Genomic DNA, 23,087 nt, shown 5'->3' on the forward strand with positions numbered 1-23,087 from the left:
CTGCTCCTCGTGGGCTGGTTTCCATATGCCTTTAGCTGTCACCAGAGACTGCGTGCCACTGCGTGACTGCCAGCCGGGGGTTGGTGGCAGTCACCACCAGCAATACGCAAGATTTAGGCGGCCTCCGCTTATGCTCAGGAGGTTCAAAGGGCTAGAGCAGGTGTAGGGTAACCAACAGTTAAATTAGAAAAAGAATACCCAAGTACCTGGAAGATGATGGTGAAATTCCTGTCTAATTGGTCTATGGCAGACATCCTAGAATCATCTCCATTCCTTTAGACTAACTTCTGTTGTGCAGGTCTTTTTTCTACCCAGAAGTTTTTAAGCATAACTACAACCAGGATTCTCCTTAAAATCTCACAGCTAGAGCTAGCTGAAATTTGGCTAAGGAGCCAAAAGAAGTGGAAGAGGAATTTGGAAGAAGAAAGATTGTATCTCCACTTACTGTTTTCTTCCAGGCCACTAGTCCCATCACCTCAACAGGTGCCAAGTCTTTTAACAGAAGAATTTACAAAGGAATCCCTTGTTCCCTGAACATTTTGATGTGCCTGAAATGAATTTCTGCAGTTTAAACAAATGTGTTTGCACCTTCACTGCAATGGGAAAAGCCTAATGACAGTCTGGTGCCTGATGGTATTTGTAGGTTTTCCAATGAAATGAAAGTAGTATTTTGCCAAAGGCATTTTATACGTCTGTTCTCCCCTTTATACTTAATAAGAAGTAGGGAGATAGTGCCATTTTTCTGATTGTCTGCTTTTGTATAGTGAAGGTGTTCTTTAATATCAAAAAGTATTTAATGGGTATATCAGAAAGTTCAGGAAAAATATTTAAAACTAATTTATTTACCATAAACATCAATGGTTTAGGCTTAAGAGGACACTGTCAACTTGAAATTGGGGAATTAAAATAAATATCCACAGTAAGCACTTTAGATACAAGGTTTTGCTTGTGAACTTTTCTGGATGCACTAGTCATTTTACGTTTGCTTCATTTTGTCTTTCTCATGTTCTTTTGTGAGCAGCAAGACAAAACCTATCCTGATTATGTCAGAGAAAAAAATAACCAGGCAAAACGCTCTCAAGTGCAGAGAGACAACGAAAGGCAAGAACATGTGTCTCCAATCACCACTCAGGTGAAAAACACATTTCAGACAAAATGAGTTTTGCCTTTTTTTAATATCCTTTAGAAAGGGGTAAATATTACAGGATTATTACCCCAGTACATTACCTCTTGTCTAGTCACTCACAACTGGGAAAACTGAATGCAGAAACATGTGGCTTCACGAGATTTGGGAAAGCGGAGAAGCATGTACAAAGTATCTTCAGGGTTAAGCTGGATAAGGATCTGGTTCCTGTATAAAAGGCTGGATTTTCTTTTCACTTAGGCTAGTGTAAACTGCAGAAATATTTTGCAGGCAGTGTGCTAAGACTTTTTCTAATTTACCTGATTTTGCTTAGACACAGTTACCTTTGATAACCAATAGGCTTATACCAATAAAAACATTACAGAAGAATCATTTTCTTTTAAACTAGTGGATGGAAAGTAAAAAAAAAACCAACACAAAATTCTGCTTTGTATTCTGCAAAGAAAGGCATGGATTTACGCATACTTAGAAACGACCACTCAGAGCTGCAGGTGGCAAAGCAAGCCAAACAACGCAAAGCACTTTCATAAGAGCAAAACATGGTCATTTGGGAATTTATTTTTCAGCAAAACATTGTGAAGCACAGCTGGGGAATGCTGTATTTCAAAGGGGGAAAGGGCAACAGGGTGCGTCTCTTTTCTAATCTATAATGGCTGATGTCTGGCATTTTCTTCTTATTAAAATCCCCCTGTACAAACGCAGTCCCCGCCCACGACACGCTCAAGCCACTGCTTCGTGTTACTTTTTCTTTCCCTCCAAGGCAGATGCGTGGGGATGAACACGAAGAAAACCGCACGATGACTTCGAAGAGGTGCAGCATCCTCAAGGCAGAGCGCACCCTCCCCAGCACTGATGCCGGTTTAGAGGGTCGGGCAAGAAAGGGCCGTGCTCCGAGCCCCCCACTGCCCTCCCCGGCTCCTCCGTCACCCGCCTGCCACCTCCTCCCGGCTGCACACCACGCCGGCGTCCTCCTCGTGGGAGCAGTTGTGCGTGCCGACGTCGGCGTGGGAGCACTCCAGCAGCGTCTTCTCCTGCCCGGAGCACTGGACGTCGTCCAGGAGAATGCGGAGGGAAGTCCCTTCCCCGAATTCTGCCTTCTTGCTGGCCCGCACCGCGTAGGGGAAGCCCAGCTGGCGGCACACCACGGCGGCGGCGGCCGAGCTCCAGCCGTCGTCGCACACCGTGCCCCACTCGCCGTCGACGTACACCTCCACCCGGCCCCGGCCCCGGCCGCGGCCCCGCTGCTCCATCAGCCGCACGGCGCCGTTCCGCGGCGGCGCGGCCGTGCCGGCGGGCTTCTTCTTCCTGCGCTGCCCTCTCCTCTCTCCTCCCTTCCTGGGCTTGGGGGTCCTGCCCCTCGGTGCGCTGGGGCTTTTGGGGTCTGGCCGGCCTCCCCGGGGGGACTCGGCCGTGGCCTTCGGCCGGGGACGCGGCGTTGGGGTTTTCACAATAAGCTCTGTTGGGGGAAAATCCCGGGAAACCATGAGTCCGTCATTCTGCGGGCGATATTCGGAGACATAAACTATATGAGACCAGCGCTGAGTTTTGACTACTTCGTTCCTTTGTTGGAATTCGCTTACTTGGTTCTGCTGAGAAGCAACAACGCTCCCGGTGAGCCGATACTTCCCCAGCGAAAAATGTCGGCTGCTTTTAGTTAGCAGAGAGGACTCCAGGGCTTAATGCCAACAAGTAAGCCTCTCCCAAGAAGGAAACTCCAAGCGGTTTATTGGCAAAACTTCAGCCTGGCCATTAAAGGGTGGGCGCTGGTGTTGAACGGTCAGAAGAGGAGTTCCCCACCATACCCTTCTCCCCTGCTGAAAGCATTTTAAAGACAGGCACTATTTCTGCTCTTCTCTTCTTTACTAATGATTGGATTGTTACCAGAGACTGAGCGCCGGCCTCCCCACTGGGCCAGATGCTTTATTCCAAGGAGCTGAAATCAGGAACATTCAAAATCAATTCTCTCTGGCAACTGGAATGTGCAAAAGGAACAGAGTTGCCAGGACAACACATAAAGCAGGATTTGGGGTTGGGTTTTTTCTTCCTTATGAAAAAAAAATAAAAGAGCCTTGAATTCTGAAGAGCTGAAAATTCCTTGCCGTCACAGTTTCCAGGCATTACTGGACTTGCTTATTCACATGTGCTCTATTTTTAGCTTAAAAATAAGTTTTAGCTTGTCAGAAAGAAGCAATTCAGAATTGCTCACGGTAACAATCAACTGAGCTGGGACAGTGTCACAGACATTTGCAAAGACATCAGAACTTTTTGAATCATATCCTAGATTTATCCATTCTCATTCATCATTTGCTTTGTAGTACGGAGATGAGCTAAAATATGACTGTCTTATGTATACTTAATATCTACTGTCCCCAAAAGACAAACCCTTGCAGCTGTCCAATTCCTGCAAATAATGCTCTTTGGAAAGGAATTGTATTTATGGCATGAAAATACTTCCCTTCTTTGGAAGCAGAGGTTCTGAAGGCAAGAAATAGATGTGAAAGCTTTACCTGCGCACACCTCAGTTGCTAGAGCCTGACCTGGCACAGCACTTAAAAATCCTGGAATTCATATGTAGGACTGCATGAAAGCCAGTAGTCACCCGGGAGTGCTTTTCACCTCACTGAATCAAGTTGTTATTATATATTACTCTTTGTCAAGCTATTTGTTAAATACACTTCCAACAAATACATGCATCCAGCTAATGCAAGCCGCATGCATTGGCAATTCTGTTACATTCACACTAAACACTAACCAAAACAGCAAAACATTTACAGCTACACGTCCTTGTTTGCATGCTTCTGAATCGAAATTTTCATGTCTGGTTTTACCTAAAAGTGAATTTAGTTCTCGAGACACTTAGCAGAATCTCTCCCACCATTTCTAAGTTTTAATTTATGATGAAAACTACCTTGTAAACAAACCCAAAGATTTAGTTATATGTATAGTTGAAAAATCGGAACTTCGGACTTGCATGGAGAATAATGCATAAGCAGGAACAGAGACAAAACTGGTTGAACACGAACCAAGTTACTAATATTTGGAAAATGCGTGCACAGCTTGCAAAGGAGAATGTTTCTGAAGACCTGCTGAGTGCTAAGGCATGTTAACAGTCAATAATTAGCCTTAGATCTTGTTCCACCTTAAAGACTCAATCTTGCAAGGTGCTGAGTGCCCTCATTCCTCCCTGAAGTCAAAGCTGTAGGAACTGTCAATGACTCAAATGCAGTGTAACATGATTAATGTAATGAAAAATTAAATGAAAGTATTCTGACATTAGAGTCAGTAATATTAACCTCATGAAAAAGTCGGTAGAGTACTGCTTAGGTACTGACACGTGTAAGCAAAATGCACAGAGGAAAAGAAAGGTGATGCTGCCTAATCTAATTTTGAGATCCTAATAGTGTATTTAGGTTTTTGCACTTAACGTAAGTAGTGCTTGGCTTGCTGCAGATTGAGCTACATCGTTGACTACTCCAGCTTTAGCAGTACAATACTTCATTCAGTATGAAGCAATCAAAAAGCCCTGAAGGGTTTGGATAAGCCAAAAGGTCACCTGTATGGCTGATCACACCGATTCTTTTGGGAGTGTTTTCTCATCCCACATTCTCTCACTTAACACTAACAGTGACTCATCTTCCTCAATGAGCTATTTCCCAACCCTTTAGCCAGCATATTGTTCAGCTCCTGAAGTGCTCCTCACTACCTGAAGGCACTGCAAAAAATCACTTATCACTGAAAAGCTCCACTGAGCACAGAATCTCAGTACAGAAACAGTTACAGGGAAACCAAGTTGGTGGTAATGAAACAGGTACGATGTAGCATGGAAAAGGGAAAATGTACAAGGGCAGAAACTACAGAGAAGATTTCACACGGCCAGGAGAGGGGAAATATCTTATGCCTTATTTGAACCAACTCTTCAGATCCAGAACAGCTGGTAAGAATTAATTTTGAGAATACTCTGAAGAGTGAAGTTCTGGGTGGTCTCCACACATACCGAGATAGTGTGAGCCTGGAGTTTGTATTTACTGCCAGCTAACACGCACCAATAATAAACAGCAACAGTGACACTTACTCTCCTTTGGCACAAACTGGATGCGCTTGCTTTTTACTTTCACTGGCGACGGCTCAACTCCGCATTTTCCTGGTGGTGCTCTCCTGCGAAAAAAGGGACACATACAGTGCACAATTAATTCCTTTCCCCTGGCATCGTGAGCCTTTGCTTCCCATTGTTTTCTATGAATGTAATGCTCATTGGAAAAAAAAAATGTCTGTTTAAATGATCCAAGTAATCTCTTACAGTAGAAAACATAATTAAACAAACATATCTCTGTTGATCAAAGCCCAAACATTCACGAGGCAGTGGAGTCCTCTGGCTGTGTTTTCATTTGCCATTGCTGAATCCATTAAGGAAATAAAACATTGGCAGGTTCAAGCATTACAGAAAGAGATTAATCAAACTGAAAATAAAAATTACAAAACTAGACAGTATATGTTGAACATCTGACATAAAGGTTATGTGTATGTAAGTTTTCAGGCTGTCTTCAGAGAGGCAAAGTAACACACTGTTATTCATACATAAAGCCCAAACAAAAGACTAACTACTACAAAAGTAGTACCAAAAATGCATTAATTTCAAACAAGAGCTCTAAGTGTCTCCTACAGAGGTTCCCTCTTAGTATGGCACATTATTTTGACACAAATTTGTTTGCCATGGAGGTATATCTCACTTCTGAGAAGTTACATCCATTTCATCATCACTTTTTCCTGTGACGCCTGTCTTGTTAATCTGCACACTTCTTCAGAGATTTTCAAACTGATTAAAAAATGCATGATGTTTGCATTTGGAGGGTATAACTTCTTTGTAATTAGGATTGTCTGCATTTGCATTTCTGTGGAAGGCAAAGAACTTCTCTCTCAACTACAGACACAGAGATGTTCCCTACTATGAATTTTCCTGTGAGTTTCTTCTGTACTCTACACATGAAACTTCTTTTTAAACTTAAACCTAAGACTTGCTTTTGACTTCTGCTTTCTTTATTTTTGCAAAGATTGCGTAATACCAGCCTCTTAATACACAGTTTACAGGAACTCTTCCACTGTGTTAGATAATGGAAAATGCTCCTGACAGAGAACTGGAGGAAAACACGTGGCAGCTCTGGGGGCTGTTTAACTTTGGGGTCCGGTTCCAACATAAAACCAGACAAGTGGTCTGGTTAAAAATGCTCAGATAGCTAAAGCTGTAAATTTAATCCGTTTAAAAAAAAATAAAAGCTACAAAAGCCTCACTCCACATGTCTGGCTGAAAGTAGTCTGGCGTTTAGCCAATAGCAGTAATGCTTAAAAAACAGGAAGATGGAAAAAACAGCTATAAGCCTTCCTATAAAACACAGCTATTCCCTGCCTTGCCCAGTCTCAGATACACGCACGTGGGATCCAGAAGGTGTAATAATGGTCTTATTTCCTCGTCCAAGCCATTTTCCTCTTTAAAACACAAAAACCCCCGTACTTTTTGACATTCATTTCTGGTTTGCCCGAGGAAGCACTGCAGGTCATGCTGGGTCAGCTTCAGCTGCAGCTGCCTGGGCACAGGGCTCTGACAGGAGATGCAGCCGGCTACAAGGGATGGAGAGGAACTGAGACACCTTGAGAAAAAGTGCCTCCTTCTGGGCAGGAATCTAGAGAAACTTTGTTCAAGAAAGACAAGCCACCCATAAAATCCTCCTTTAGCTTTCTGGAACAAATCTCCCAAGCCACATAACACCAACAGGTCCCATAACGAACAAATTCGTTATCACCAGGCAGCGTAGACTCCGACAACTGTGGGAGAAAAGCAGACCCACAATGGTTGCTCCAGGCTTCCCTTGATCAAGCTCCACAGAAGGGCCCAGCGTGGGAGAAGAGCTAGTTAGTCAGTCAGCATCATTCATCACATCCACACCCGGACACAGCACACCACGCTTAGGCTTTGCAACAGGAACATCTCATACCTCGAGGTGTCCACCACTTTGTACACCACTCCATGGGGAGCCGTGGCACTTGGTACGCCGGTAGACATGAAGTAAAGTTCCCCTGGGAAAAAAACAAAACACAGCCATGAAAACTCTCCGCGGAGCTCCTGTCCTGTACAGCACAAGGGCATTAACTCTGCATCACAGGTTAGAGAGCATCAGGAAACCCAAGACTGACATAGAGATCTGGTTATGGGAGGAAAAAATGCAGGTTTGTGTTTGGGTTTGTAAAGAGCATTCATCTGCAGTCCAGTGGCATAAAATACTCTTAGTGAGTGGGAGCTTTTACATATTGTCATGAAATACTGTTGACAAATTTCCACTGCATGTTCAGCTGCCCAGACTTTAGCTGTCATCTCAGTCTGATCTGTGTCCTTTAACTTCACTAACGCAAAACAGTCAAACCCTGAAACAAAATGAAAGGAAATTAAGACTGTTCACACCATCTTTTGCTCTTTTGGATGAAGCACTCATTTGGGGTGAATTACAGAACAAGATTTTGCTTTTGCTTTCTCTAGCATACTCACAAAGTGAGTGAGAAAGGCACTGGGATTCTCTGTCAGGCCACATAGGAAAGGGCTCGACCTTCAGCCAGACAACTTCCATCACCATGTATTTGACATATTTTCTCTTAACTGCATTTCCATCCTCCTCCTATTGTGCAGGGGAAGCCAGGATAAGCAGTCTGTCCAGCCCTCTCCTTTCTCTTTTGCCAGCTCAAATGCTTGAGTGGTGCAATGAAAAGGATCAGAGAGCTGATCTGGATGGAAAAATAAATTTGCAGTATTTCAAAAAGGAAAAAAAAAGGAAGAAAAAGAGACAATGGAGATCTTTTTAATGAGTAAAGCAGATTTCTTTGGGCATCCTATGGGTACCCCAAGGGGAAGAGGGGAAGGGGTGGAGGGGGTCAGAGTGGGCAAAGGAAGGTGCGGGCAGTTGGTCGCAGCTTCTGCTGGCTGCTGAGCCTCCCTCCTCCTCCCCGCTCTCCTGCGCTGCTGCAGGCCAAGCTCCTCCGGATTCTCCCAGGGCAGACACCTCTGGCTGGTTTCTTTCTTTTTCTGGTGGGCTCCATTAACCACAGGCCAGAGGCAGCCTTGATCCAAACAGGGATGGGAAACACCTGACACTGTGTTTTGCAGTGCAGTGATGTGTGCTTTACATCCCACCTCTTTCCTGGAAATTATCGGGTAGAATTATGGATGCTCAGGCCATGAAGCACGCAGGCTATCACATGTGCACCCCACAGACATAGCGCAGGGCCTGGGATGTTCCCGACACGTTCAGCTGCCAGGGCATGGGCCTGCTGGCTTTATAATGGCTGCGCAATGAGCCAAAAATATAGGTGTCCCCACTGCATGAACACATCCACTGCACCAGCAAAATTAACATTCATCAGAGCAACAACCCCAAAAACCAAACGCTTCTGTGAAGAAAAGCTTGTTAAAATAAACTGTGTGATAAACTTGTAAAAAAACTGATTCCCAGCACACCAAAAAGGTGCAAGAGAAGACTGTTCACTGCAGATAAAGCAACCTCACTACACTGTTACAAACAGATTTATTTCCATTGTAATAAAGCAAACACAAGGCAAATAACTACCTGAGAACAGACTCCAGCCCAAATTTCCACCCAGCTCTATTATACTTACGCAAAGTACGCGTGAAAAGCAGGGCAGAAGGGTGGCAGCGTTTCACCCCCCCTTCCCACAGACTCTGCCCACAGGCACAGGACAAGGGAGACACCGCTCCCCACCTGCATGAGCAAGGGCTGCAATTAACAGCTCGATACTGCATTTGGCAGCCCTCTGAATTGGCATAAAGCTGATTGAAATTAAGTTATTCTGATTTTAGGGTAAGATATCCTTCTCGCCACAGCACTGCAAAACAGCTCTACCTCCCATGAACATTAACCATTAAAGAAAACGGATTTTAACTCAAAAAAAGATAAAATTCCAAAGTCAAACTTTCGAGCCAATACTTAATTTGGATGATTTGCATGTACATGATAAAATCTGCATTTATATGATACGCAACGGATGCTGCATTTGTGCGACATCCACACCTGACATAATCTGCAGGAAAAACAGATGTTTAAAAACTGTGCATTCTAGAAGTGGGTGCTTGTGACCACGAGCCAGAACCTCCCCGCAATGGGGCAGAACACAAACTCCTGCATTGCTGAGTCTCACACGAGGCTAATTAACAATGGGGCTAAACATCGCAGGGCTCACCCGCTCCCTGTCCCCAGCCAGGGGCTGCATGCTCTGCCTGCCCCGCTGCAGGGCTGGGCAATTAACCATACCCTTGTATGAACAAAGGGCGCAACTACCAGCTTCCACCCCAGGACTCTTTATCTCGTCCTTTTCAAATCACAGCAGCTCCCTTCTAGAAAGCAAAATGTCTCCAATTTTGAAACACAGCTATGCAAAGCTCCACTGAGACTACATCCTTCAGTTCCATGCAAGGCAAAATCCCAGCTGGCACTAATAAAATATGGACTTAAGCAGCCTTTTGCCAATGCCTCACTCAAGACATAATGTAGGGCTTTCATTCTGCTTCACCTCAAGAGGTACAAATATTCCAGGCCAGGATGAGCAGGTTCATAAATACTGTTCATTACATCTGCTTCCCTGTATCCATTAATAATGCCCAAAGCCTTCTTGACTAGCCAAGAGCGTAGACTTGCTCTCACTTGGGTATCACCTTCTCAGCTTCTCAGGGCCTGCATTCCCCATGGCATGGCATCGTGAAGAAGGAGGTTTGTTTTCTAAGCTGTGCTTTACTGTATTTACCCCCCGCTGTTCCCCATCCCTCTGGAAAGTAGGTGTGTGGGCAGCAGCACACCCAGCACACCCAGCCTCAGTCCTGCAGGGAACTGCCTCTCCAATTACCCCTGCAGGCACTGTGTGGCACGCTGGCCTCAAAATTAGGATTGTAACTTTGGTTTGATATTTGGGAGATGCTGGGGATCTCACCCACCGGCATTTTAAAGACTGAGAGACTCACGGTCTGCCTCCCCACCACTCGCTGCCTCCCAGGAGCCCTCTCTAACCCCTTCTCTGGTGTTTTACTCCGAAGAGAAACCACAAGCATGCCATTTAGTGTGACATAAAGTTAAAAGATTACCTGCTTCATCTTCAGCAAAGGAGATGATGTATTGGTAATAGTTATTGATAAGCCCCGGGAACATGCACGTTTGTCCTGTCCCCATGCAGATTTCACTGTACTGCCACTCTCCAGTAGCACGATCCTCCTTCAGAGACATCAGGCGTCTGTAAGGCAAAAGAACACTTGCACAACACAACCAAGGAGACAATTTATGAACATTAATGAGGACACCTGAAAGGATGTTTAATGCTTCCTACCCACACTAGCTGCAATAGGACTGCAGTGCCTCTGAAAAATGACGGATTGTTAATATTAAACAAATATATGCCCCCGCAACACCTTGTCTTTCAAGGGCAACACGAGCACATGAAAAAACAATAGCGGAGGGTTTAAGGGATATCAGACTATTTGCGGGGGGACCCTGCCAGAGATGCAGAGCACCTGGCTTCACTGCAGCTCTGTGGCCTCTCTCCTGCAGCCAGGACCAGTGCATCAGCTGGGGCAGGCGGTGCAGGGGCTGCGCGCGAGAGGCCTGGGAGATGCAGACGCAGCAAAGGCAGAGGAGGAGGGGGGAAAACAAAGCAGTCTCATGCCTGCCTCACCACAGGTTTGAAGCAGACTCACTGCTGGACAATGTTTTTTTTTCTTTCAATATCTTCAGTGTCTGGAAACATTGCATCAGAGCGTTGGGGGTTTTTTTAGGATGTATTCAAATGCTTTTTTACACCACTTCCATGACTTTAAATGAACATCATATCATAGCCCCTTTGTTTGTACTGGCACAATATGAATCAGCAACATCAAGGGCTGCTGGAATGCAAACATTGCATTCCTGCACAGCACCATGGAATAAAGGTTATATAAAACATGCCACGTGAGCTCTCTGTAATGAGCAGTCAGGCTTTGCCCAGTACTTGCAACCAGCAAGGAGCAGCATGTCCTCAGTTGTTAGACTGCATGAGCACTTGCAGGCAGGTATAGAATCGCTGGAGGACTTTGGCTGGGGGTACAGCTTAATGTGTATCTATCTGAAGTATTTACTTACCCACTCATAAAATCACCAAATATGTACAGGCCATTCAAGTTCGGAGACTCACAACCCCGATAGACATAGCCTCCCGTAACAGATTTCCCCATTTGGTGCGGATACGCATAAATTGGAAGCACATCATCTGTAGGGGAGAAAAGATCTGTGACTTGCCTTGTTTTAAACATGATGCAGAATAGCTGTTTAGCTAGATAGTTCTGAGACTAGCAGGATACAATCAGGATCACTTGAGCATCTTCTATTAAATGAAGTGCCAATGGAGTAGTTTAGTTTGATTTTCACCTTTTCAGAACCATGTTTGATAGCCCTGCCTGGCTGGCTGTTTTAACCAAAGACAAGCTAGCTCAGCGAGACTGGTCAGTGTTTCCCTTGCAATATAAGCTGAATCCCTGATAAGCCTGAGTGCTCTCTATCACCCAGACACCTCACCATCCTCCGGAGCCCTTCTCCTCCTGCCACAACCCAGCTCTGTTAGAGCCACTTCTGGCCCGTTTCCACACAGCCTGGCTGGTTTTGATGTGAATTCGCAGGTTCCTCTTAGAGTTGCTGCACCCATGCAGGAGATGTTTGTCCAATGCAGCTTTGTTTCAGTGGTGAAAGGGAAAAAAGAGACAGGCAACTTCAGACTGCAGGCACTGATGAAAAGATATGTCAGATGTCAGCACGAATAGCTTCTGTTTCTCTGAGACAGGGGAGCTTAACCTGAAAGGGCCATCAAATATTTATGGTGTGGCACAGGCAAGATGTAGTACTGGCATATTCATTGTAAAATATAAGTTAAAACACAAGACAGAGGCAAAACAGAGGGAGATGCCCTGATTTTGAGGGTCTCCACTAGACACTTCCTCCCCTTTCTTTTGAAACTCCCGGGTCACAGGTATCTTCTTGTGGTAACCACCCCTCCTCATCCTCACAGCCTTTCTCCCTGCCCATGTAGCAGATGCCTCAAGTAGCAAACCCAGCAGCTCTGCCAGTGAGGAACTTGCACCAGGGTCATTTCATCTAAAGCAGGCTTTTTCTACACTCCAGCTGCACTTATCATTTTAAAGGGGCTGTGACATTTTACTGTTCTAACAAAAGGGTCTCTAAAGGCATCAGAAATTGTTCTGAATCCCTGGGGACCTCAGTAAAGTGCCTGCCATGAACGCTCATGCAGGCGCTGTCACACAGGAGAGAGCACTAAACGGGCTCTCTGACAACTGCTTCAGCAAAGGGAGTGCAAAAAATCTGTTCCCTGCTCTTGAAATTTTTATAAAAAACACTTAATCACTACCACTGTACTTGTAGCTAAGTTAATAAAAGGAAGGAAGTTAAACTAAGTTAATAAAAGGAAGGAAGTTAAACAACACCACATAGCATGTAGAAGAGAAAAAAATCAGAATCTCAGCTAGTGCAAATCAGTGCCAGCCCACTGCCCCCCTGGATCTCTGGGGAGATGCTCCAGCACAAGATGTGGTCCACATCAGACCTTGCAACACAATACACTCTGACTTCACACGTGCACTGGAATTTAGCCAGCCAGCAAATACCCTGAATCCAGGTTTGAAAAAAAAAAAAATAAAAATTAAGGTTTTCCTTTTTGGCATAGCTAAAAGAAATAAAAATACTCTGTACATCCAGTTACCTGCAAAGCAGGCAGTGTGCATACTGGGTGACCAGCTTACACAATATGTCTCTTTCTTTTTTTTTTAAATAAGGACACTACTTGTGAGTTATGGAGAAAAATACAATTGCTCCAAATTTTTCTTTCTTCTGCAGGAAAGCTTATTTTATGTGGAAAAGATGAAATTGTCTCCCTAAATCACAGAATCACCAAGCAATTTGAAAAACAACACAGATCGCCTAGAAAAACAACAGCTAGCATGTTTCATTTTGCTCCTAACTCAAAAATGGTACCATTTGGACTTTCAATATTTATTCCCAAGTCAGTTCTCTTCTAGACTAAAACAGTATAGATTTCCATCTCAAAAATGTATGTTTTCCACCAGGCAGCCAAGCTTTGAAGGCAGGAATTAAAAATGATGGTGCAGAAAACTGCACAGTGGGAGACGCAGGCAATTCAGAGAGCACATCTATTTACCCATTGAAGAATTGGCGCAAAGTTTTTTATCGTAACAGCTGAACCCTTCCCTTGCCCTCCAGCCGTAATTTTTCCCTTTCTCGACGATGTCTATTTCTTCGTATTTATTCTGCCCCACGTCTCCGCAGAAGAGCCGCCCTTTCCCTTCCTTGGTGTGAGGTTCACCCCTATCGAAAGAGCAGCGCCACATATTTCTCACTCCGTACGCATAGATTTCAGGGCGAGCCTTAGGGTCATTAAGAAAAGGGTTGTCGGGAGGGATTCGGTACAGAGGCCCACGGTCATTGTTGTTCACATCGATCCGCAGCACTTTGCCCAGCAGGGTTGATCTGTATTGGGAAAAGAAAGGAAAGAAAAAAAAAAAGAAATAAAACTAGACCTTGGTTAAACATCAGAGACAGGGTTTTTGGAAAAGTCTAGGATTTCATTCTTTCTGTTTTGGAAAAGACAAGTCTTTCAATATCTCTGAAAAAACAACCATTTCAAGATGATTTCATTTGCCTCGGGCCACCGAACAGCCTTCAGGTGGCACCGACTTCCCACAGCCCGCTGCCCCGCAGACACATGCTGGTGGCTTGGAGCTGCCCTAGGGAAGGGTTCGCTCTTACTTGTTCTGGGCATTTCCAAAGGTCCCAAAAGGATCCCCAGCCATGCCTCCATCTCCAGTAAATATATAGAGATACCCATCATCTCCAAAGAGCAGCTCTCCTCCGTTATGGTTGGAAGCGGGTTCTTCTATTTCCAGGATCACCCTAAGGAAAAACAGGGAGGGGGCATTACCTGCTGCACAAGCCCTAAGCAAAGGGCAGAGCAACGTCACACCAATGTTGCCCTTGACACATGGAAATGGTGACAGAACAGGTTTGATGCAAATTTCTCCATATCCACGTCACTGAATTTTACTTGGGCATAGCTGATTTTCTAACTTTAAATAATTCCAACACATTTTCCAGATTACAGAAATGCCAAATTGTGTAATAAGGAAAATCTGGGAAACCACATAACAGAATATACTTTTAATGAATTGTACTTTTCCTCTGATTGTTTCTTCCTCCTTGCCAAACTTCTTTTTTTTTCTTTTTTTTTTTTTTTAAGAAAAAGGCATCTCAGCTTAAATCCAATAGTAAACTGCAAGGGAAAGGGCTCCAGTCCATCTGTGCATCTGTACAGCATTTGGCACAATTCTGACAGGCACTTTCAAGGTGAACCTAAAACTTTTCAAACATTAAGTAATAGTTAAATTCTTAAAGAGAGAAGAATCCTTAAATGATAATTACATAGACAGGACTTTACAAGCTTAAAGAGTGGTTAAAAGCAGCCCCACCAACAAATTAACATTTTGACAAAGGTTACTCAAAGCAGTACCAACAACCTCTACCTTAATTTGAAAACCTAACTCTCTCTTACTTTTATCTGTTTATTGTAGGCACCTGGCATCCCTTTCGTAGTAAGGAAAGGGTGAAATATATAAAAGTATAACTTTATAGAAAGGTAAAGCCACCAATACATGCAGTGGAGGTTCCCAGGTATAATAACTGAAGTTTATTTTAATCCAGCTTCTAAAAAAGTCCAGATTTCATGCTGACAGTGCCTCTTAACAGCTGCAAAACTAAATTATAATAATCACTTATACCACCTCATTTTTAGCAAGTTATTTTCCCTTCTGAAAGTACTGATAGTTTGTGATCAGACTGTAAATTGTGGGAAGGAACACAACTATGTAATTATTCTGTCACCTGCTGCTAAATGTCACCACCTCCGACATACGGTAACTGTGCACCAACGCACTGACTCCAGGCGGCAGAAGGAGCGAGGGAGGATCCTGTACGGACCCAAAGGTGAATCCTCCTCAACCTCCCAAAGAAGATGGAAGAAAACAAAACACACTGAGCAAAAATCTGCAGGCAAACAGACATACTCCCTCCTGCTAAGGCAATGCACACCACGTGTCGGCTGAAGTTGCCTCTTGGGCAGCATCTCAGGATGAAGTCAGTGGGAGCCGTGCCTACACAAGCACAACAGGACCACAACTTTGTTTTCTTAAGCTTTGGCCGTACTAACCATCAGCTAAATAAGCACAGAAAATGTTACAAGCATAGAGCCTGAGGATTTTTAAATGAGAGAGCTGGTGGGCCTTGACATCTGCAGGTTTAAGCTCCTGACTTGCCTTCTTGAGGACCACCTGTCATCTACAGCGCTGCTTACACTGCATCGCTGTCATTGCTTTGTAAACCAGCATCCCCTTTCTATCATGATGCTATGTGCATTTTTGAGCTAAAATCATCCACTGCTGAGTATTTGCAAAGCCCTAATATAACCCATGTAACAAAGCAAGAATCTTAAAATTAATAATATTCAAGGGTCTCTTAAACCAGTGGTTCTATTACATGGTTCTGCACCAGGTTATAACTCTATAGACTGTCTCCACAAACAAACCTCTAATTATCTGTGCATATTAATGTGGATCAACTGCAGGATCAGACTCAAACAAATGAAATTTCCAGTCAAAATGCACTCAGTAATAGCATAGTGGTTTGCATTTTATTTAATTTGTTATTAAATTTGTAATATCACAGGGTTGAGCTCTCATTCAGATAAAGAAATGTGGGACCAAATCCATCTTTGGTTCAGTATCACTGAGTTTGTTTATACTGATTTTGGAAACCTTTGGCTTTGGAATGAATTTCACTCATGCTTTGCAGAAGTCTATTTTAAAGGGTAATTATTACAATACCAAAAAAGAGCCCAACCAAAAAAAAACCCCCGAAACATTAACTGTAAATAATGTTTAATCAATGTTCAGTTAAATCTTCTGACATACCAGAACTGAGAAATGTAAATCTTTTATCCCTGAGCACTTGCAGTTCATCCATGGAGGTCACGCGTGTTGCCTATCTCAATATGCTAGACACGGACTTGCACTAACATGCTAGCACACTGGCATGCAAGAAGAATATTAAGCTAAATAGGTGTCATTCATTAATAGCCTTTAAAAATGCACAAGCTACGCTCTGAGATCGTAAATACATTTGCCAGAGAAACGTGTGTACAATACCTTTCAGAACCATGGTCCAAAGTATTCATGTCAGCAGGAGAAATTCTGAACTCACTGATTCGGATTCTCTCTTCATAACGAACTTCAATTGAATAGTAGACATACACTTTACCGTTAAATTTGAATTTAGGATGGAAGACAATACCTAGAAACCCTCTCTCATCTCCTTCCCAAGGTGAGGTAAGCACGGCTTCGCTGATGTTCAGAAACGGCTTTTCGAGCCTGGATCGATCGGGGAGGTAGGTCCACACCAGGCCAACCTGCTCCGCGATGAAGAACCTGTGGGTGCCATCGTTGGCGTGCACCATCGCAACGGGATTGCGCAGCCCGTTGGCGACCTCCACGAGGCAGAGCTGGAGACAGCCCTCCGCGTCAGCGGTCACTAACCCCAGGTTTTGGTTAAGGTTCTGGTTCGCCAGCAGGTGTGGAAAGCAGTAGTCTGTGTCCTCCAAGGACAGGTAGTGGCAGAATTTTGCCATGTTGTTCTCCAGTGCAATTAACTCCTGGTCTTCAGACAGATAGCGAAAAATGGAGCGGCATTTTTGCCACACTTGCAGGCAATAGTCTTGGCAAAGTCCTGGTATCGTCCGCACGGGGGTGGAGGGATCCTCGGCGTCGTACAAGTGAGCTGCATATGGAGAGCATTCCTAGAGGGAGAGAGAAAAAGCCTCAAGCCATTTCTTGGATCAGATTTGAAACAGCTGAGCAGCAATATTAATTGGAGAAGCTTCACCTTAATTGTAACATATGTTGTGGTTTATTCTGAAGATATATTAACAGAGGAAAAGATTTTAGAAAGTTGGTTTATCTCAGCATTCACAGAAATGATATTCAATGCTCCTGGTGAAAGCTGGCTTCCTCATGCTGTTATTCATTTATTCCAACCGTAGCACTAACTCAAGGAAACCAGCAATGACACGTATCTTGCTACATCACCCTAGTAGACTGTACTGGGGAAAAAAGAGACTTTTCTGTCTTGGATGCTCTGACTTCATCTATGAAATAATGAGCAGATTCACCACAGGACAGAAGCGAACCCAAAGAGTTAGCTGAGAAGATTGAGGTCCTGCATCTCCAGGCTGAAGAGGGAATGGGAAAGGTCGTCAGGGCCAAAGCCTGCAATTTTCATACCTCATTATCTGATAATCCAGACATGCACCTCAAACACAGATGTGATTTACAGGTTGGAAGGAGCAGGATGAGAAAGTGTAGGAGGAAAGGAGAAGGACACCCATCCTCAGTACCGCACAGTGCACCCAGCCCTGGGATGCTCTCACTGCATACACCATCTTCGCTCCGGTCCAGTTGCCTTTGCTGGTGGATCTTTGCCTACAGACAGTTTGTATACCTGACTAGAAGTGGTGAAACGTATCTCATGATCATGACACTGGTCATCCAGTTCTGCGGAGGATGCTCTGGCTACAGGATTTCAGGCAGTGAGCACCAAATGGCCATCATCCAGGCAAGGTCCTGGGAGTGGCTGCAGCACAACCCTCGTTTCTGGAAGGTGCAGCCTCGGAAATCTACCTAAAGACTGAATCAAGTTCACATAGTTCATTGTATTCTGCACTATGAGAACTCTGACAGGCACATTTTCCTTATGTAAAAAGCCACTGCAATCCAGTAAAACTGTGTATAAATTAAAAACTGACCAAAGTGGCTCAGTTCTGCTTTGCAATGGCTTTTCCTTGAAATAAACACAAAATATTTTCCAGTTGTAATGCATCTTTCTGACAGGCATCTCAAAAGTGCTCTCCAAATAACGTAACGTGAGTCAGTGGAGGCTCAGTTATTTTCACAGGGCAGATAAATAACTGAGGCAAAAAAGGTAGAAAGAGAAACTATCCTTCTTGAATAAACTCTGCATTTTTTAATTCCTAGATGGCATTTCTTCCAAGCAAAACCAGGTTAGTTAAAAAAAAAAATACAGGGAGCTGTTTCTAAGTCTATAGGGAGCTATTTCTTAATGCAGATTACAGCAGTATTCAATAGCTGAAAAGATATAACATCTGAGACACTGAAGTATTTAAATTAGCTGATAAGTACACACAATATTTAATTTTTATTTTATTTTCCATTACATACCATAATAAACTGAGAGGCCATATAACAGATCATTAGCGTACAATAAGCTTTCCTCCTGGAATGTCAAGCCATTCATTGCAAAATGAAGGTTATTATGCCTTCAAATGAGTAGCAATTAATGTGGTAAAAAGGAGATTGCGCGTGACACAAAACACTGAAATTACACGGGCAGACTGGGTAAGGCACTCGGTTACACGAGGTGTGCCAGGGACAGAAAGAGCCAGAGCGTTGGCCAATGCAGTTGTTATGACTGAAAATTTGGCCTTAGAAGACAAACTGAAACGAGACAGAAAGGGAATTTGACGGCAGGGCTGGATGGGAGCTCAGTCTGTCGCTGCCTACGGAGGTTTCACATTCAGCGAGAGGAGGCCCACCACCTGAGTACCAGGCTGCGTCTGCTTCTCTGAAAGCCTCTTTCAAAGCAAGCAGTGATCTTATGCATTATAAAGCAACGTCCTGGCCTCAGCATCGGAATTCAAAATAGCACAGAGGTATGGTTTCCCTGTCCCTTTGCCGCTGCGGGCTGTTCACCCCGCCTCAGGTGTGTTTGAACAGCAGTTGTGGATGGCCCCTTCACTCACAGATGGCATTACACTGGCGACCATGTACAGAGATCTAGCACTAGCCAGACAGTACCCGAGCATGTGTCCAGGGTATTTTCCAGACACATGTGGAATATGTTCCAACTTTTATTCCACAAGAGATGGAGCCCGATGCCTGATCCTGAATTTATCTGCTTCTGAATCAAATGCTGTGGTCCTTTACCCTTCGCATTGTCTTGTCACATTCACTAACTCAAAACACCAAGAAACTCGACACTTGGTTACAGCCCAGTATCACTAATGGATCTAAATTCTCATTTCCAAACGACATGGTCTGTTCCTTCATTTTAAACTGTGATGTGGTCCCAAGACCAAGGAAACTAACGGGCAGGCGATCAGTGACTTCAGTAGGGCTGGAACAAGCTCGCACCATGAAAAAAAAACATCAGAAAATGAAACAAGTAACATTAAGACAAGTTAGCCAAATCTATCCCATCTGTTCCAGGAATTCAGTGGCGGCTACTTATCTGAGGAATTGCAACAGTCTGAATGTGGACGAACACCCACATCAAACAACGGCTTATTTACTGCTGCTATCAGGAGGAAGCAACAGGATTCTTCAGGAAACCATCTAACTTTCACGTAATCCCTGACATTCCCTGTCCACCTCCATCTGGAAACTCAAGCCTTTAAGCAAGCTGTTCCCCGAGAAGCAGAACGAGGCATCTGCTCTCCCGCAGTTTGAGTCCTGTATCCCACCGCACAATAATCCACACCCACACACGTCCCCTGGGATCTCCTGCCCCCGTCGAACTCCCCCTGGGTGTTGAGGCTGTGGGGCAGGCAGGGCGATGTCCCACCGCAGCCCTCCAATCCCCCACGGCCACAGGCGTCCTCTCAGCCTGCTTCTGGGTGGGGGGAGACCCTGTTTTGGGGCTGGGGGATCATGGGCAGCACGGAGGGGAGGATGTTTCTGCTCTTCCACTTGCCCTTCCACAAGGAACAGAAACAGCACCGCATAGCAAATCACAATTTAAGAGAAGGTAGGGATCCTCACCGCAAGAACAAGTTGAGACACTTGTCAAAATAATTTGATCACATTTGAGAGAAATCACAAATTGTGAGCAGAAAGAGACAGAAGTGTGCTGAATAAGTCACAGAAACCCACTAATTAATTCAGGTCTAAGACATAAATTGTATATGAAATGAACGAATGGAAGCAGAGTGTTCGGGAGTGTTTGCAAAGCCTGAACTTCCATTTCATGCTTGCAAGGCCAGAGGTGGTAGTTTGTAGCCCCATCTGGGCTGGTGATGCACTGAGCTCAGCAGAACATTTCAGTGAATCATTTTTCCCACATTGAAATATTTCACTGCTTCTGAACAAATTTTCAACGGTTGGGTTTCTGATGTACGCAGGAGACTTAGTCGCTTCCAGAGGCAGAAGAAGGGCTTAGCAGGCGCTGCTAACTGGTTTCCTATCTGCAAATGGACTTTTGGACACCACTTGTTTCAGGAATATATTAAAAGGTTTTTTGCTTCCAGTACAATGTGAGAGGAAATGAAAGTCAAATCTCTAGAAGCTGATGTGGAAAAGGGTTGTCTTTCTCTTCACGCTTTCAGGAACACAAGAGGTACCCTGCAAAATGCTAAGAGCAGGATTTCTGAAAAGCCACTTTGATCCCATCTGAGCACAGCAGACGAGACTCCACTGTCTGAATTAATTTAAGATTTACACTTGCACAGCACAGAGCTGCCACTGCTGTGTCTCAGGGGCATTTTCATACATACGAGGCCACCGCTGATGATAGGGTCAGATGCTTTGCTCTGCACAGACTGTGATCATCCTGTTATCATATCTGGCCACAGAACATCAACCCTGAGTGGAAATTTCCCCCGTGCAGGATGGCCACCACGGAGGTTTCTAGGCCACATCCTCGGGCGTTACTCGGCACCCATCATCAGGACTGTTAGCACCTGGCACACGCTAAAAGCATCTCAGGATGCTGTAACCCAGTACAGAAAAACACCTGACCCCAGGAGCTGGGCATAACAAGGAGCATGTTTTGCGCAGGCAGGTCCCCTCCTGGGGGGCTTCACCAGGTCCAGCGATCTAACCCTGGGAGGGTGAGGGCAGTCTGCAAATTTTAACTGCCCGCATACCCACCTCATAAATTAAAGCAGAGCAACATCCCTACTTCTTTTTCAGACACCTGCCGAAGGACGAGAAGTCCACTGGGACACCTGATGACGGACAGCCGCTCCTGGCGGTGCCTGGGAGCACTTGCCGAGGCTGCTGGCACTGATCCCTGGTGCAGCCGTAGCGGGCCAAAGCACCCGTGCCTGGGCGCAGGCACTAATGCCACGGCTGGTGCACCCGTGGGGTGGTCCCCGTACCCCCGCCTGGGCAGGGCACTACTGCCACGGCTCGCGCACCCCCGGGTCGTGCAAAGCACCCGTGCCTGTGCTGATGCGGCCCTGCACGGGTGGATGCAGGCGTTCCCGGGCTGGCGTGCCCACGTCCTGGCTCACGCAGCCCTGTGAGGTCCAAAGCACCTGTCCCTGGACCAGTGCACCCCCCCCGGACCAACGCACCCGTGCCTGGGCTGCGGCACCCATACCCGGGCTCGATGCAGCCCTGCACGGCTGGGCGCACCCGCGCCTGGGCCAAAGCGCCGCGACGGGGCCGAAGCACCCACGCCGGGGCCAGAGCACCCTGCGTGACCAGAGCACGGTGCAGGGGCTGAATCCCCCTGTGCGGCGGAAGCCCCCGGTACAGCAGCAGCCCCCTGCGGGAGGCGGGCCGTGCCGGGCCGTGCCGTGCCGGGCCGTGCCGTGCCGTGCCGCGCCGCGCCGCCTCACCTGGCAGAGCAGGTCCTGCAGGTGGCCGGCGCAGGCGGCGTAGGTGGGCCCGTCGAGGCGGGCGCTGAGGCGGTAGAAGCGCTGGAGCAGGGCGCGGTCGCGGCGCGGGTCGCAGCAGCCGAAGTCGGCGTAGCGGCGGCAGAAGGCGAGGCCCCGCGGCGGCCGGAACGGCGGCTTGAAGTCCAGGCACTGCGGGTGCGGCCGCGCCGGCCCCGGGGCCAGCGCCGCCGCCAGCAGCAGCGCCAGCGCCGCCCGCGCCCCCATGGCCGCTCCGCGGGCGCGGAGGGGGGCGGCGGCACCGCGCGGCGCTGCTCCCCGGGAGACCCGCCGGCGGCGGCGGGCGGGGGGGGGGGGGCCCGGCTGCCGGGCGGAGGCTCGGGCGGCCCCGCCGCCCCGCGGCAGAAGGGGCGCGGAGAGCGGCCGCCCCGAGGTCAGCGCCGGGCCGCGGGGGACGCCGCTTCGGTCACAAGGAGCGCGGCGGCGGCCCGGTGGTGGAGGTGGAAAGGCGGGTCGGGTTCCGTCCCGCCCGGGCGGGCCGCCGGCTGGCCGGCCCCTGGCTGTGCCATCGGCAGCGGGGGTGGGTGACAGCGGAGGGTGTTAAGGTCATGCTGGAGACAGGCTCCTTAGACCGGCTCCTCGGGTGTTAAAACACGGGAGAGAGTAGCACTCTGAGCTTATACGGCTGACGGGCGCATTTTCAAACAAGAAAACTCAGCGTCGGTACCACTTGTGCTGCTGCGTCCTCTGGCCATCCCTTGGCACTCTCATCCCGGGCTGAGGTTCTGGTTAGGTTCAGCTTTGAGGCTGGAAGGGAGAGGGCGCGTGGGGACTCGACGCCGTGCGGCCCTGGATAGCCCAGGCGACATGTTCCCCTTCAGGAAGATGCTTCTCCCACTGAGAATGGTGCTCCCTCCGTGCTCTCCAGGCACTCCCTGCCCAAACAAAATAAAACTGCTGACGATACTTTCCTTACCTTAAAGTGCTTCATGGCATACCCCGGAAGAGTACTTACTCCAAATGCTGGTTTTTTGCATATCATATCTCATATCATGTATGTGACCTTGTCAGCTAGTAAGATCAAGTCCCATGTAGATGGCATTTTTTTGCTGTTAAACGCAGCTAGCCACAGTGTATTAGGTCTTTCGATATTAACGCAGAG

At 46.4% G+C, this 23,087-nt stretch overlaps 1 protein-coding gene across 1 annotated transcript; it reads right to left on the reverse strand.

The window, feature by feature from the left end:
• Positions 1–1,682: 1,682 nt before the first annotated feature.
• Positions 1,683–22,192, reverse strand: HHIPL1 (HHIP like 1). Its single transcript, XM_075029860.1, has 9 exons — positions 21,929–22,192; positions 16,443–17,089; positions 13,996–14,139; positions 13,388–13,716; positions 11,305–11,431; positions 10,278–10,423; positions 7,132–7,213; positions 5,217–5,299; positions 1,683–2,600 (listed from the first exon to the last, which is right to left on the reverse strand). Exons 1-9 carry the CDS (start codon positions 22,190–22,192, stop codon positions 2,068–2,070), a joined length of 2,355 nt encoding a protein of 784 aa, XP_074885961.1. The 3' UTR covers positions 1,683–2,067.
• Between the last annotated feature and the right edge of the window lie 895 nt (positions 22,193–23,087).

The sequence above is a fragment of the Buteo buteo genome, chromosome 6 (assembly GCF_964188355.1).
Source record: "Buteo buteo chromosome 6, bButBut1.hap1.1, whole genome shotgun sequence".
Taxonomy (NCBI): Eukaryota; Metazoa; Chordata; class Aves; order Accipitriformes; family Accipitridae; genus Buteo; species Buteo buteo.